This window comes from Eretmochelys imbricata, chromosome 6 (assembly GCF_965152235.1).
Source record: "Eretmochelys imbricata isolate rEreImb1 chromosome 6, rEreImb1.hap1, whole genome shotgun sequence".
In the NCBI taxonomy this organism is placed as follows: Eukaryota; Metazoa; Chordata; order Testudines; family Cheloniidae; genus Eretmochelys; species Eretmochelys imbricata.
This window is the reverse complement of record NC_135577.1, coordinates 35,033,838-35,051,503: the sequence shown is the minus strand read 5'-3', so window position 1 is coordinate 35,051,503 and position 17,666 is coordinate 35,033,838. Positions and strand designations below refer to the sequence as shown.

Genomic DNA, 17,666 nt, shown 5'->3' with positions numbered 1-17,666 from the left:
GGTCGAATTTAGCAGCGTTAGATTGATTTAACCCTGCACTCATCCACACGACGAAGCCATTTTTGTCGACTTAAAGGGCTCTTAAAATCGATTTCTGTACTCCTCCCCAATGAGGGGATTAGCGATGAAATTGACATCACCGGGGTAGTGTGGACGCAATTCGACGGTATTGGCCTCCGGGAGCTATTCCAGAGTGCTCCATTGCACCACTCTGGATAGCACTTTCAACTCAGATACAGTAGCCAGGTATACAGGAAAAGCACCAGGAACTTCTGAATTTCATTTCCTGTTTGGCCAGTGTGGCGAGCTCATCAGCAGAGGTGACCAGGCAGAGCTCATCAGCACAGGTGACCATGCAGTCCCAGAATTGCAAAAGAGCTCCAGCATGCAGGGCCACCCAGAGGATTCAGGGGGTCTGGGGTCTTCGGCGGTGGGGGTCCTTCCGCTCTGGGTCTTCGGGGCACTTCGCTGAAGACATGGAGCAGAAGGACCCCCGCCGCCGAATTGCCGCCAAAGACCCGGAGCGGAAGAAGCGGCAGCGGGTCCTTCACTCTGGGTGTGTTCAGCGGCACTGAAGGACCTGTTGCCGAAGTGCTGCCAAAAATTCTCCTGGGGACCCCTGAAAACTCTCCTGGGGTCCCCTGTGGGGCCCGGAGCAAATTGCCCTACTTGCCCCACTCTCTTGGAGGCTCTGCCAGCATGGACCAAACAGGAGGTAGTGGATCTGATCACTGCATGGGGAGACAAATCCGTGCTATCAGAACTCCGTTCCAAAAGATGAAATGCCAAAATATTTGAAAAAAATTTCCAAGGGCATGATGGACAGAGGCTATAACAGGGATCTGCAGCAGTGCCGCGTGAAAATTAAGGAGCTCTGGCAAGCCTACCAAAAAACCAAAGAGGCAGGGATCTTCCCTGATACTAGTCACGTGGTGGGAGGAGGGGTGAAGTGATCATCCCAGAGAATTGGGTGCGTGTGGGGGGGTTAGTTGGGTTTGTGCTGCACGTTAACCTGAAAACCGCAGCCCCTCTTTTTAAATGGCCAACCCAACGGGTGCTTGGTATGAGAAAGGAGGACACTGCTGTTTGAAACCATTCCCACATATTATGAAGGTTGAAGAAGCCGAAAGACTGTGGCTTACCATGGCTGCCTGCAAGCCGAATTCCGTTGCTCGGCCCTGTGTGTGTGATCTCTCACACCAGACTGGCAGACCCTCAATACAAGAGGCAAAATGCGATGTTGTACCAAAAGCACATGTGCTATGTAATGTTAACAGCTTGGTTCACCGTGAAAGAGTCTACCCATTGTTCTCTAAAAATGTGTCTTTTTAAATACTACTCTCCCTTTTTTTCCCTCCCGCAGCTGCAAATGTTTCAACACTCCCCCATCATCTCCGTCCCAGAGGCTAGCGCTGATAAGAAGGCAAAAAAACTGCACTTGCGATTAAATGTTCCCTGAGCTCATGCAGTCCTCCCGCACTGAAAGAGCTCAGCAGAATGGGTGGAGGCAACCAAAGGCAGAGTCCAGGAAAGCAGAAAATGAATGTGAGGACAGGAGGGACGAGCAAGATGAGAGGTGGCGGCAACATGATGAGAGGAGGCAGAATGCAATGCTAAGGCTACTGGAGGATCAAACTAACATGCTCCAGTGTCTGGTGGAGCTGCAGGAAAGGCAGCAGGAGCACAGACCACCACTGCAGCCCCTGTGTAACTGCCTGCCGTCCTCCCCAAGTTCCATATCCTCCTCACCCAGACGCCCAAGAACATGGGGTGGCAGTTCCGGGCACCCAACCACTCCACCCCAGAGGACTGCCCAAGCAACAGAAGGCTGGCATTCAATAAGTTTTGAAGTGCAGTGTGGCCTTGTCCTTCCCTCCTTCCCCACCCCTCCCGGGCTACCTTGGCAGTTATCCCCCTATTTGTGTGATGAATTAATAAAGAATGCATGATTTTGAAACAACAATGACTTTATTGCCTCTGCCTGCGGTGATCGAAGGGAGGAGGGCAGCTGGCTTACAGGGAAGTAGAGTGAACCAAGGGGGTGGGTTTTCATCAAAGAGAAACAAACAGAACTGTCACACTGTAGCCTGGCCAGTCATGAAACTGGTTTTCAAAGCTTCTCTGATGCGCAGTGTGTCCTGCTGTGCTCTTCTAATCGCTCTGGTGTCTGGCTGTGCGTAATCAGTGGCCAGGCGATTTGCCTCAACTTCCCACCCCGCCATAAACGTCTCCCCCTTACTCTCACAGATATTGTGGAGCACACAGCAAGCAGCAATAACAATGGGAATATTGGTTTCGCTTAGGTCTAACCAAGTCAGTAAACTGCACCAGCGTGCTTTTAAACATCCAAATGCACATTCTACCACCATTCTGCACTTGCTCAGCCTACAGTCGAACAGCTCCTGACTACTGTCCAGGGTGCCTGTGTATGGCTTCATGAGCCATGGAATTAAGGGGTAGGCTGGGTCCCCAAGGATAACTATAGGCATTTCAACATCCCCAACAATTATTTTCTGGTCTGGTCTGCAGTTATTTCCTGCAGCTGTTCAAACAGACCAGAGTTCCTGAAGATGCGAGCATCATGTACGTTTCCCGGCCATCCCACGTTGATGTTGGTGAAAAATCCCTTGTGATCCACCAGTGCTTGCAAAGTACTGAAAAGTACCCGTTGCGGTTTATGTACTGGCTGCCAAGGTGGTCTGGTCCCAAGATAGGGATATGCGTTAGGGAATCCCATTGCAGCAAAGCCACCCACTATGACCTGCACTATGACCTGCAATTTCCCAAAGTCATTACCCCTGATAGCAGCAGCTCAGTGATTGTGTTGGCTACTTGGATCACAGCAGCCCCCACAGTAGATTTGCCCACTCCAAATTGATTCCCGACTGACCAGTAGCTGTCTGGCATTGCAAGCTTCCACAGGGCTATTGCCACTCGCTTGTCAACTGTGGGGGCTGCTCTCATCTTGGTATTCTGGCGCTTCAGGGCAGGGGAAAGCAAGTTAGAAAGTTACATGAAAGTGCCCTTATGCATGCGAAAGTTTTGCAGCCACTGGGAATCATCCCAGACCTGCAACACTATGCGGTCCCACCAGTCTGTGCTTGTTTCCCAGGCCCAGAATCGGCATTCCATGGCATGAGCCTGCCCCATTGCCACCAGGATGTCCAAATTGCTGGGGACCGTACTTTGAGAGAAGTCTGTGTCCATGTCCTCATCACTCTCGTCACTGTGCTGCCGTCACCTCCTCGCCTGCTTTTGCAGGTTCTGATTCTGCACATACTGCTGGATAATGCGCGAGGTGTTACAACGCTCATAACTGCCGCGGTGATCTGAGTGGGCTCCATGCTTGCTGTGGCATGGCGTCTGCAGGAGAGCAGAGTTGCAGCAGAAGTGGTCGCTGACGACGGTAGTGAGGATGCACTCCGCCGACTTAATGCGCTTAGTCGCACTGTATAAAATCGATTTCTAAAAATGGACTTCTATAATATTGACCTAATTTCATAGTGTAGACATACCTCCCCATCTGAATCAAAGAGTATTTTTCAGATCTAAATACATATATCAACTCCTTGCCCTGCTGAAATATAAAAAGCAAGGATTTTCCCATATATGTCTTGGTGGTGGTGCAGGCCCCAAACAAAAAATAAACAGATGAACTTCTTATGGCAAGATCCTCTCTCAACTAAGTTCTTTATTTACCACTTAAATGACTTAAATGAAAACAAACTTTCTGCAGAGATCTTTGTGCTGAGGGCAGTGCACTTCTTGTTCCCTCTTGGCAGTGACTGAAGACGGCTAGTGATGGGAACTGGCCAGCAGCACTAGAACTGGCAAGCCCCTGCATTCAGAGGGAAGATTCAGAAGGTCAGGGAGTCTGTACAGATATAGGTGAGTAAAGCCTGGACCTGTGAGATCATAACAGCTTATAAAGGAATTTCAGGAAGCCTCAGAAATCAGGCTCTATGCAAAGAAGTTCTTATTATGGGGTGTGTCTGTGGCAGTGGGGGTGAGCAAAATGAGCCTGCAAAGCTTCTAAGGCCTTCCAACCCTGAGAGAGGGAACTGATCAATTAAACAGTAATAAGTCACCAGGACCAGATGGCATTAACTTAAGAGTTCTGAAAGAACTCAGATATGAAATTGCAGAACTACTAACCGTGGTATGTAACCTCTCTCTTAAATCAGCCTCTGTATCAGATGACTGCAGAGTAGTTAACGTAACATTTATTTTTTTTAGAAGGCTCCAGATGCGATCCTGGCAATTACAGGGCAGTGAGCCTAACTTCAGTACAAGGCAAATTGGTTGAAACTATAGTAAAGAACAGAATTATCAGATATATAGATAAACACAATATCCTGGGGAAGAGCCAATATGGTTTTTGTAAAGGGAAAATGTGCCTCACAAGTATATTAGAATTGTTTGAGGGAGTCAACAAGCATGTGGGTAAGAGTGATCTAGTCAATATAGTATACTTGGACTTTCAGAAAGCCTTTGATAAGGTCTCTCCCCAAAGGCTCTTAAACGAAGTAAGCAGTCATGGTATAAGAGGGAAGATCCCCAGTAACTGGTTAAAAGCCAAAGGGATATGGACAAACACGACTACCCCCGATACTTGCTTAAAAGTCAGGAAACAAAGGGTAGGAATAAAGGGTCAGTTTTCACAGTGGAGAGAGAGAGGTAAATAGTGGGATTCCCAAAGATCTGTACTGGGACCTGTGCTGTTTAACAGATTCTGGAAAAAGGGATGAACTGGAAAAAGGGATGAACAGTGAGATGGAAAAACTTCCAGATGATACAAAGTTACTCAAGGTAGTTAAGTCCAAAGCTGACTGAGAAGAGTTGCAAAGGGATCTCACTAAATAGGGTGACTGGGCAACAAAATGGCAGATGAAATAAAATATTGGTAAATGCAAAGTAATTGCACACTAGAAAACGTAATCCCAACTATACATACAAAATGATGGGTTCTAAATTAACTGTTACCATGCAAGAAAGAGATCTTGGGGTCACTATGGATAGTTCTCAGAATACATTTGTTCAACATGCAGTGGCAGTCAAAAAGCAAACAGATTGTTAGGAACCATTAGGAAGGGAATAGTTAAGAAGACAGCAAATATCATAATGCTACTATATAAATCCATGAGACACCCAAACCTTGAATACTGTGTGCAGCTCTGATTGCCCCATCTCAAAAAGGACATATTAGAATTGGAAAAGGAACAACAAAAATGACTGGGGTATGGAACAGCTTCCATATGAGGCGAGATTAAAAAGACTGGGACTATTCATTTTGGGAAAAGAGATGACTACAGGTGGATAAAATCTTGAATGGTATGGAGAAAGTGAATAGGGAAATGATTTTTGTAATCCCTTCACATAACACAGAAACTAACGGTCACCTGGTGCAAATAATAGACAGCAGGTTTAAAACAGATGCAAGGAAGCATTTCTTCACACAACGCACATTCAACCTGTGGAATTTGTTGCTGTGGGATGCTGTGAAGGCCAAAAAGCCTTTGTATGCATACTCTACTCAGAACAAACAAACAAGGCCTAACTTGGGTATTCCAAAGGAAGACCATTCCTAAACTTATATTTATTCTGACCCAACTTTTGAAACCTGGCCCTAATACATACAAACATCCATTATTCAGGGATTTTAACTCTAATGTAAGTAAGCATAATGGAATATCTGAAGATAAATAACAGTTTTAATTCTGAATGTCCTCTTGTTAGCAAATTCTTTACTATGGTGAATACTTACATGCTGGGTCCCATCCTGGGAAATTAATGCAACTTGTTGACCCAGTCCTGACTGAGTAACTGTAGCAACTTGTGCGGAAACGACATCCTCCCCATCTACACCTGTCACATAGGTTATCTGGGAGCCTTTTAGAACATCTTCACCTTGATCTATTTCATAAAAGGAAGACAGGAGGATACGTTACATACTGCAAATACTAATAGTAATAAGAGTAAACCTAAAAACAGAAAAAGAAACTTTCTGGATAAAAAGTTTTAAATTCTGGGTTGTAACAAGGGGGTAGGGAGAGAGAGAGAAGGAAATGAAACTGATACTGAAATCAAATCAAAATGCCCCAAATGACTGTTTTACTAGGTCTGGGGCATACTTTTTAAATGGGGAATAATGCATATAAATCCTGTGCATTGAAAAGAAAATAGACATTTTGGTATTTAAGGCATATTTACTTAGTTTATAAGCAAAGAGAATATTAAAAAGGGTGACAAACAATACTGTGATTCATTTAATTAAACATTAACCTTTACATACTAAGGTTTGATGTAAACACAGTCGGCAGCCCATTAAAAAAAGTATTCATTAACGAACACACAACCTCAGAGAAGCAGAGTGGCATCATTGTGTGAGGAATGATATAACAGTATATTATCTTAACAAATGTTTAACCTTGGCAAATAGAAATCTTCCATTCTAATCTTTCCTTTGTAAGTAGCAATCAGAATGCGGCAATTTACTTAAGAGGGGTTTCACGTCAGTCTCCCATATACAAATAGTAAAACTGCTTTTCCAGTCAGGATAGATCACTTATTTACATCTACCCTGTATCCAACCCCAACACCAGCTAAAATAAGAATGTAAAAAATTATGTTTGTTTTCTTGCAATAAGAAAATGCATTTTTTCATACTCGAATCAGTCTGACTTTTTACTTTGACTGGATTTAAAGTGTCTAAAGTACCGTAAAGACCGTTTTCTAGATAGTGCTCCTACATACAGAAAAACTGCTTGGCAACAGTAAATGGACATCTTGTATGGGCTGTGCTGGGGGCAAATCCATAGAGAATAGCACTGTCGGCATTCTCAACAGCCCCACTACCCATAGGGCAGACCAGAAAGGCTGTTATAACTTTAGGGCAGACCACTTTGGTCTCAGGAGTAGCTCAAAATCAAGAGGGTGCAAAGATAGTGTGAAGCCACTTTTTTCCCTCCCTTCTCCAGCACTGCGCCTTTAAGATTACAGCACAGACTCTCATGCATGGTGTTTTATATACTTAGAAGAATCCTTTAGGATGTAATATAAACATTTTGTCCATCCTCAGGCCTGCTTCAATATGATATTCATAGATGGTGTGATCTAGTGGTTAGAGCACAGGAAGGCTGTTTCTGTTTTATTCTCAGCTCTGCCACTGACTTGTTTTATGACCAAGTCAATTACTCTCTCAGTGCCCGTTTACTTATCTACCTACTGTGCCTCACACAGGTATTTTGAGGTTTACTTAGTGTTTGTAAAGCACTTTAGTACTCTCAGATAAAAGATGTTAGTTAGTGCAAAGCATTAATGAAGAAAATATCACACCTGTCTTTTAATTCCCCTGACTCTGTGGAATACTGATAGTCATAGGTGTGTGCTGGATGCAATCTTTTATTTTGCTACTATGGGAGGAAGATCAGAGACTAGGAACACCAAACACAAACCTGGAGGCGGCTCAAAGAAAGCTTCCTGCTCTTCTTCAATTGGCTCTGTGTCATTGTGCGCTGTTCGCTTGTGCATAGCAAGTGTGGAAATCTGCTTGTATGTTTTCCCACAGTGATTGCAGTTGTATGGTTTGGAATGAGTATGTACAACATGGTGTTTGTATAAACTGGAATATTCTGTGAAACGTTTGTCACAGCCAGGAACCGTGCAGACATAGGGTTTCTCACCTGCAGGGAAAGACAAAAGGGATTAAGAAAATTATAACCAGGATATGCAGGAAAACCCTGACAATAAATATCCTGCCACTTTCACAGATATTTAATGGCACAATTTTACTACCACCCAGGTCAGTCAGGCATTCTCCAGCTTCCTTCCGTAATGCAGCAACAATGGTCACAATGCAATGCATGACTGTCCTCTTTAATACCAATGTGCTGCCACAATAAGCTGGCCTTACCAGACGATCTGAGGAGGCCATTCAGATCAAGAAGGACTATGCATGCTGGATCTCCTACTTTTCATGTGCCAGATATTCATACTAAAGATGAGGGCAGCTGCAATCTGCTCCACTATATGAAAACAACATATGGCCCTCCAAGCTCCTGGCAAGATGCCAGTACAGCCCTCCATTTGGCACAGTATTCACAATTCTGCCCTAACTCTTTACATTAGCTGCCCTTCTGACTTCATAGGAAGATCTACACTTATCCTCGAAGATTAAATGTTATTTGGTCTGGTAAGTTAGAGTTCCAAACCTCAGTCTCTTTAGCTCTACAGAAATTTTATGGGATTTATATATTAAAATGATTAAGGCTAAATAGAAATGACATTCTTCATGTAAAATCAATATAACACAAACTCAAACCCAAAAACCAGTTCAAGTAGTATACAAAATCTTCAACTCCAAGAGATTTATTCATCCCTGCTAACAATGAAAAACAGGAGGATACAAAAAATGATGGCTACAGGGCTGTAGGACCCTGCACATGGATGCAGTGTTACTTCTGCTGATTCATCCTAGCAGCTAGACCAAGTGGATCCTGTTAGGTCCAGAAGAGGAGGTTACTCACCTGTGTAGTAACTGACGTTCTTCAAGATGAGTGTCCCTGTGGTTGCTCCACTCCAGGTGTTGGTGCGCCCCTGCGCCTTCGCTCCAAGATTTTTACAACAGTACTCACATGGGCCGCACATGCGCAGTGCCTACTTAATTTGCTGACTGTCTCTCAATAGCCCGTGCGCGGCCCAGGCTCCTCAGTTCCTTTTCTACAACGGAGGCAGCTCCAAACTCTGAAGTAGAGGGGAGGAGGGCGGGTAGCGGAGCACCCAGCGACACTCATCTTGAAGAATGTCAGTTACTGCACAGGTGAGTAACCTCCTCTTCTTCGAGAGATGCCCCTGAGCTCCACTCCAGGTGGCTGAAAAGCAGTATCTCTTAAGGAGGTAGGGACTTCGGATCTGGTAAGAAAGCTGTAGACAGAACAGCTCGGCCCATTTGAATGTTGGTCTGGGGACCCTGAGTAAGAGTATAATGTTAAGCAAAGGTATGCTCTGAAGTCTAGGTGGCGGCTTTGCAAATATCTGTGAGGGGATTGTTACATAAGAATGCCACAGACATTGGCACAGATCTGGTGGAATGTGCTCTAACAGAAGTTGGAGGATTCATCTTCTTTAGTTTGTAGCATAACAGTCTGCTATCCAATTGAATATTCTCTGGGTAGAGATGGATTTACCTGTGGATCGTTCTGCAATTGAAATGAAAAGTTTAGGGGAAGCCCTAAAGGGCTTAGTCTTATCGAAATAAAAGGACAATGATCTGCACATGTCGAGTGTGTGCACTGCTGATTCAAAAGCGTTTGCATGCAATTTAGGAAAGAAAGTTGATAGACTGATAGGTTCATTGAGGTGGAAGAAGGAATGCACCTTTGGGAGAATTTACGATGCGTTCGGAGCGTGACTTTGTCCTTAAAAATATAGTGTACGGTGGATCAGCTATAAGCGCTCCAAGTTCTCTACACATCTGGCAGATGTAATGGCAAATAAAAATGCAGTTTTCATGGACAGATGTAGGCGGGAGCACATTGCAAGAGGCTCAAATGGATGGCGCATCACGGATGTGAGGACCAAGTGCAGGTCCCAGGGTTGAGTGGGTGGTCTAATGTCCGGCTATAGCGTCTGGAGACCCTTGAGGAACCGCTTTGTGATGGGGTGGGTAAAGTAAGTAGTGTCTTCAGTCTTATTGTGAAACGCCGTAATTGCTGCTAAATGTACCTTTATGGAGCTAAAGGAGAGCCCAGATAGTTTAAGTTCTAAAAGACAGTCTAGCATTAGTGAAAGAGGGGTGGAAGCACGAGCTGTTTGCTTGGTGGAGCACCGGTGAGTGAACCTCGTCCATTTATGGAAATAGTAGAACAAAATCCACACATACCACCTATGTAACAGTACTCTTTGTACCTGTTCAGAGCAGTCTAGTTCCTCATTAGAGAACCACTGAGGAGCCATGCTTTGAGGTGCAGCATTGTTACGCTGGCGTGGTGTAGTTGACCCCTGTGTTGTGGTAATAGGTTGGGGGGGGGGGGGGGAGGAGTGGAATCGGCAGACAAACCGACATCTCATTAAAAATAGGTACCATGCCTGTCTGGGCCACGTAGGGGCTATTAGTATGACCCCGGCCCTCTCCGCTAGTATTTTTTGTAATACCCTGTGAAGAAGTGGTATCAGGGAGAATGCGTATAGGAAATTGTTACTCCATTTGATGATGAATGCGTCTCCCCCTGAGTGCTTTCCCAGGCCCACTCTGGAATAGAATTCCGGGCATTTCTTGTTGGTTGTGGTTGCAAAGAGATCCAGTTTCGGGTAGCCCTGTATTCTGAATGTGTTGTGTAGGATAGTATCGTTTATCTCCCATTTGTGATCTGCGGGAAGAGATCCGCTGAGCTCGTCCGCAGTGGTGTTTAGTAAACCAGATATGTAGGAGGCTGAAATTTGGATACTGTGTTGAAGGCAGCAATTCCAAAGTTTCATAGCCTCCATGCAGAGTGAGTGGGATCGAGCTCCCCCTTGTCTGTTTATATAAAACATGCAGACGATGTTGTCGGTCATGAGCCTGATATGTTGGTTCTGGATGTATGGGAGAAATTGGAGGCAGGTGTTGTGGACCGCCTGGAGCTCTAAAGGATTTATGTGTAGTGAGGCTTCTCTAGGGGACCAGAGTCCCTGAGTGGTGTGGTGTGCCATGTGTGCTCCCCAGCTCGTGAGGGAAGCATCCATGGTAATTATAACAGAGGGGGACTCCTGCACGAATGGGACTCCAGAGCAGAGGTTGTGTGGACAAGTCCACCGTGTGAGTGAGTCCTTGACTTTGGTAGGTATGGACAGAAGTATGTTTAGGCTGTGCACATTCGGTCTGTAGACAGTGGTCATCCAACTCTGCAGGCATCGCATGTAGAGGCATGCATTCTTGACCACAAAAGTGCAAGAGGCCAGATGGCTAAGAAGTTGCACACGGTCCCAAACAGTGACTTGTGGGCTGTCTTGCAACTTGGCAACAAGATTCTTTATGGTACTGAATCCGTCGGATGGGAGATTATGCAAATCCGGTTACGGAATCAAGATGAGTGCTATGAACTCTAGTCGTTGAGTAGGTGTTAATGTGGATTTGTTTTTGTTTATTTGTAGGCCAAGACCCTGGAAGCAGTTGATGGTCATCTGCATAGCTTGGAAGGCCTCCTCAAGAGTCTGCACCTTCAGCAGGCAATCGTCCAGGTAAGAAAAAATTAGGACTCCTTTTTTCAGTAGGTGCGCTCTTACCACCGTGAGAATCTTGGAAAAAGACACGGGGTGCTGTTGAGAGGCCAAAGGGCAGAACCTAGTGATTTGAGCCCATGACAAATCTGAGAAAACGCCTGTGGGCAGGATGTATAGTTTCATGAAAATAAGCATCCTGCAGGTCAAGGGCTGAAAACCAATCTTCCTGCTCCAGCGCTGGAATTATGGTTGTGAGGGTAACCATTTTGAATTTTTTCTTTTTCGATGAACTCGATGAGTCACTTGAGGTTGAGAATGGGTCACCATCCCCCACTTTTCTTTTCTGTCAAAAATTAGTGGGAATAAAAACCCTTTCCCCTGTACTGATTGGGCACCGTCTCCACTGCTCCTATTTGTAGAAGATCTTGTACTTCTTGGCAGAACAAGTGGTCGTGAGAGGGGTCCCTAAAGGACGGGGTGGAAGGTGGGTGTGGGGTATGGACAGGAAAGGGATGGAATAGCTCAGTCGGGTGACTTCTAGGGCCCATCTGTCCATATCTCGCCAGTTGTGGTAGAATGGGAGCAAACGGGGACCAAAAGGTTGGATGAGAAGTATAAGTGCTGGAGTGGGTGGGAGGTCTTCTATACCCTCAACCAAGGCTTCAAATCTGCTTATTAGGTGAAGGGAGTTGGGATGGTGCCAATGGTGTGGGGCATCGTCATTGATGCCTGGGTCTCTGGGAGTGTTGCTTCTGGTGGTTGTATGGCGTCTGTTGTTGTTGTTGTATGTAGGCCACGTATCATGTGCGTTGGGTAAGGCTAATACCTGTATTGTCTTCTTCTAGTTGCTACTGTTGCTCAGATCTGAGCGTCCCTCTGGAATCCTTCATGGTGTGCAGCACCTCGTTGGTTTTTAATGAAAACAACTTCTCGCCATCGAACGGGAGATTCCCCATGGTGTTTTGTATCTCGCGTGGGAAAGAAGAAGAGGTAAACCATGAAGCTTGACGCATCACTACGGCCGTCGTGGTGAACCTGGAAGCTGTGTCTGCAGCATCGAGGGCGGCCTGCAATGCTGTGCGGGAAATAATTTGTCCTTCAGAGGCTACTGCTATGAATTGTTGTCTCTTGTCCTCTGAGATGTCATTAATAAAGTCCGTGAATTTCCCGTAATTTCTGTGATCATATTTGGCCAGTAGGGCCGTGTAGCTTGGCACTCTAAATTATAGCGTGGATGAAGCATAAACTTTGCGGCCGAGTAGGTCCATTCTTTTGCTATCATCAGATGGAGTGGACCGAAAATGCTGCTGTTTGTTCAACTGGTTGGCTGCTACTACTACCAGTGAATTTGGTGCTGAGTGCATGAAAAGGAATTCTGAGCCCCTGGAGGGAACATAGAATTTCCGGACTGCCCTTTTGTAGGTAGGGTGTATGGTGGCTGGGGTTTGCCAGATATTCCTGACAGGGTCCATAATGGCTCCATTAATAGGTAGGGTGATCTTGGAGGAGGTCAAAGGTTGTAATAGGTCAATCAGCTCATGCTGAGTCTGACACCTCCTCCAGAGTGATCTTGAGCTCATTAGCCACTCTTTTGAAGAGTTTCAGAGTAACAGCCGTGTTAGTCTGTCTTTGCAAAAAGAAAAGGAGTACTTGTGGCACCTTAGAGACTAACCAATTTATTTGAGCATGAGCTTTCGTAAGCTACAGCTCACTTCATCGGATGCATACCGTGGAAACTGCAGTAGACATTATATACACACAGAGACCATGAAACAATATCCCCTCCCACCCCACTGTCCTGCTGGTAATAGCTTATCTAAAGTGATCATCAAGTTGGGCCATTTCCAGTACAAATCCAGGTTTTCTCACCCTCCGCCCCCCCCCCCAAACTCACTCTCCTGATGGTAATCCTGGATTTATGCTGGAAATGGCCCATCTTGATTATCATACACATTGTGAAGAGAGTGGTCACTTTGGATGGGCTATTATCAGCAGGAGAGTGAGTTTGTGGGGGGGGGGCGCAGAGGGTGAGAAAACCTGGATTTGTGCTGGAAATGGCCCAACTTAATGATCACTTTAGATAAGCTATTACCATCAGGAGAGTGAGTTTGTGTGTGTATGGGGGTGGGGGGTGAGAAAACCTGGATTTGTGCTGGAAATGGCCCACCTTGATTATCATGCACATTGTAGGGAGAGTGGTCACTTTGGATGAGCTATTACCAGCAGGAGAGTGAGTTTGTGTGTGTGGTTTTTGGAGGGGGGTGAGGGGGTGAGAGAACCTGGATTTGTGCAGGAAATGGCCCACCTTGATTATCATGCACATTGTGTAGAGAGTTGTCACTTTGGATGGGCTGTTACCAGCAGGAGAGTGAGTTTGTGTGTGGGGGGGTGGAGGGTGAGAAAACCTGGATTTGTGCTGGAAATGGCCCAACCTGATGATCACTTTAGATAAGCTATTACCAGCAGGACAGTGGGGTGGGAGGGGATATTGTTTCATGGTCTCTGTGTGTATATAATGTCTACTGCAGTTTCCACGGTATGCATCCGATGAAGTGAGCTGTAGCTCACGAAAGCTCATGCTCAAATAAATTGGTTAGTCTCTAAGGTGCCACAAGTACTCCTTTTCTTTTGAACAAGTCCTGAAAATGAGTAAAATTATCTGCTGTTGTTGGGGGTGGGGGCATAATAGCCCTTGTCCGGTGAGGTGGAAGAATTATTATTATTTAGGAGAGGATTCAGGTGCCTCCTTGTCTGCGTGCACCATTGCCGGTTGCTCCCATCCATCCATCACAGAAGCGTGCATGAGTACAGGAGGAGATCTAGCGTCACCTCTGCATGGGCTGTGCCGGCTACTGTGGTGCCTGCTGTAGGACCCCCATGGGTTCCAGTAATGCCATTGTCTGAGGAAGGGCATGGGTGGTCCCATCCACAGGTGTCCATACCAGGGTGGTAAGACCCTAGAATATGAGGACCTCAGTCTCCTTAGTCCTATGCTAGCAGGAGTGTGAATGAGAGTGGAATGGTGTGGTGAAAAAAACTCCCTCCACTTCATCATCCTTATCACTAGAAAAGTGAGAGGAAACAGGGGACAGCTGTCAGTGCCATGCTGACGGTTCCAGTGAGAGATCGTTACCAAGTAACGGGGAATCTGGAGTTGGCGAAATTAGCAAATCGCTGGAATGAATAAATTGTGGTGCAGAGGTAGAAGGAGCCGGAATATATTGTGCTGGATGCAGCGGCGGTGCCACACGGTCGGCCAGTGCCGATTGGTGCGGCGCCATACGCGGAGTCATAGGTGGGTGAGGTGTCGGCGCTGGGACAGCAACTGTACTTCTGTGTGGCACGGGCAGCCTCAGCTGAGTTGGCACCAAGTCCTTTGCAGTGCTGTGCGGTGCCGTATTAGAAGAGGCAGGCAACTTTAAGCCCATAGCCTTGGCACCGGAACGGTGCATACCAGCAGCAGCTGGGGTACATACGGTGCCAGAGATCCCCGGAGTATTGTATGTGCTGAGCCGTGTTCGGCACTGACGAGACAGACCTGGTAGGAGACCATTTGGATGCTGGCTGGTCTCTGTGAGGTGATGAAGCTGGCCAGTTTTTTGTTGTTTTCTTGTCCTTAGTGGATTTAGGAGGGCTGTGTCTCGAGTAGGACTCTTGATCTGCGTCAAAGGCAGGTCTGAGGGACTTCATTAGAATTAACTTGAGCCTCAGGTCTCTATCCTTCAGTAAAGCCTTCAGTTTACTGAAGTGGGCCCATTTTGGGGGGATGTGGGACTCCCCCAAACAGCAAACACATTGAAAATGGCCATGAGAGATAGGGATGGCCTCTCTGCACATAGTGCATCTCTTAAAACCTGGCGAGCCCGGCTCAGTATAAACTGTCTAACTGACAGAAAAAACTGGGAAGGAATTTTTTTATTTTATTTTTTTAAGAGAAGAAGGGAGAAATGTAACTTTTCTGACTAAAAAAAGCTAGGTAAACTGTATAAACAACTAACTATCTTAAGCGAAAAATAATTGAGCGAGACTGCTGAGCTCCGTCTCAGGCCACAGATGGTAGAGAAGGAACTGAGGAGCCCGGGCCGCGTACACGCTATTGAGGTGCAGTTGGCGCATGAGGTAGGCACCGCGCGTGCGGGGCCCGCGTGAGTGCTGCTGTAAAAATCTCCGAGTGAAGGCGCAGAGGTGCACCAATACCTGGAGTGGAGCACCTGCAGGGACATCTCTCGAAGAGCAGCAGAAGATTTTGATTCTTTCCACAAGGGAGAGGGAACTAAGGGCAGGGACAGAGAACCCCAAGAGAGAAAAATTCTAGGAACAGCCAACATCAGGCTGAGGTTTGTGCTTTACATTACTTAACAATAAAGGTGAAATTTGGGGACTAAGGGTTTGATCCAAAGCCTTTTAAAGTCTTTCCATTGTCTTCAAATGGCTTTGGATTAGGCCCTAGGTACAACTGTGTTGAGAGCAGGATGAAAAAGTCACACCTCCTCTTAAGCAGAAGTTTGATCATTTGGTGGTGTCTCCTAGGGCGAACAAGTCAATCCACGGGTCCCCCATTGATGGAATAATGGCTCCATGATAGACCCTACAGTGACCATTTGTGGCTGGTCAAAGGAGAGAAAAGGGTTAAATATAATATCAAAAACCATGACATATCACTATAAAAAACTTTCTACGCCAGTTCTGATGTGCAGCAACAACTGGTCCACCAAGGAGAAAATCACAGCAGCTAAAAAGGAAATTGCTCTTCAAACAAAATGTCACTCACGTACCTGTATGTATTCTCACATGGTTCTTGTAATTGGTTGCACTGGCAAATGCTCTCCCACATCCTGGTTCTGTACAGTAATAGGGTCTTTCACCAGTATGTGTCCTGATGTGAACTTTTCTAATATTGGATGTTGTGAATGACCTTCCACAGCCTTCAAAGGGACATTTGAATGGTCTTTCACCTGGAACAAATATAGAAATGTATATAGGTAAAGTTATAAACCACTACAAAAATAAGTAGCTGGATTGAGATTAAATTTAGGATTCTGAAGTGCCTGATTAATGATTTTTCGTGCATTTCTTAGATCATATTTTAGCCCAGTCTTACTGTGAAAGAAAACCTCACATAGAAAACATTTCAAGACAGATCAACTGGTGCAAGAAAAGAACGGTTACTTCCCGTTCAGTAACTGTGGTTTTTCAAGATACTGTAATCAGGGTGGATCCCGCTGTTGGTTCACACGTGCCTTATGCATGCAGAGCTGGAATTTCTTTGAACAACAGTGTCCTTTGGGACAATGCATATATCCTGTGCCACCTCATGTTCCCATACAAGGGCATAAAGGGCAGGAGAGCCATCAGCCTCTATCAGTTCCCCCACAATTCAAAGCCAATGTTGCGGAGGACTCTGAAAACCAGGGATGTAAGGTAAGTTATGGGATCCACACTGACTACAACATCTCAAGGAGCCACAATTACTGTAGGTATTCGTTTTAGAGAATGTGTCAGTGTCCTCTGGATGGTGGGAATGAGGAGTTCCAGTTACATTAGTCGAACAATGACTGTAGCACTGCCTCCTGAACTTGGCATCTGCCCTGGCTGCCATGTCAAGGCAATAATGTTTAACAAAAACAAAACAAAACAGTGGGTTGCTCCACATTGCAGCCATACAGATCTCAGAAACTGGAATGTTCCTGAAGTAGGTGGTAGATTCAGGCTATGCCCTAGTGCAGTAGTTCTCAAACAGGGGTCCGGAGCCTCGAGCAGGTTTCAGGTGGGCCTCCAAGCAGGGCCAACATTAGACGTACTGAGGCCCAGGGGAGAAAGCCTAAGTCTCACTGCATGGGGCTGAAGCCCAGGTCCCTGAGGCCTGCCACCCAGGGCTGAAGATGAAGCCTGAGCAATGTCGTTTCATGGGGGCCCCTGTGGACTGGGGCCCCAGGCAATTGTTCAGTTACAACCCCCTAATGCCGCCCTGTCTTTTATATGTAGAAAACCAGTTATTGTGGCACAGGTGGGCCGTGGAATTTTTATAGCATGTTGGGAAGACCTCAGAAAGAGAAAGGTTGAGAACCGCTGCCCTAGTGGAATGTGCGTCAGTAGGCCTGCCAACCAGTTGACAGCAAGTGGAAATGCACTTTGAAATCCACTTGGAGATTCTCTGTGATCAGATGGTTTGGCCCTTAAATGGGCTGGAAATGGCCACTAAGAGGTGGGAAGACAGCTGGGAAGTATTGGTCTTTTAACGCCCTGGCAACATCCAGAATGTGGCTTCAGGAAGAAGACTAGCAAGGCAATTGATTGGTTCAGGTGAAGGATTGAGACTACCTTAAGGATAAACCTGGGATGTGGTCTCAACACCACCTTGTCCCTACAGAATGATGTGTAGGCCACACAACCCATGAGGGCTTGGAGGCTCTCTGACTCTCTGGGGTTGAAGTGATGGCAACCAGAAAGACCACCCTGATGGCACG

At 46.0% G+C, this 17,666-nt stretch overlaps 1 protein-coding gene across 1 annotated transcript in view; it reads right to left on the bottom strand.

The window, feature by feature from the left end:
• Positions 1-17,666, bottom strand: part of ZNF143 (zinc finger protein 143) — a 76,656-nt gene that overhangs the window by 9,887 nt on the left and 49,103 nt on the right. The window contains exons 11-13 of the mRNA XM_077818398.1: positions 15,975-16,154; positions 7,455-7,682; positions 5,765-5,913 (exon numbers count right to left, since the gene is read on the bottom strand). Of these exons, the coding sequence (XP_077674524.1) occupies positions 5,765-5,913; positions 7,455-7,682; positions 15,975-16,154 (557 nt within the window). The remainder of the gene's footprint in view (positions 1-5,764; positions 5,914-7,454; positions 7,683-15,974; positions 16,155-17,666) is intronic.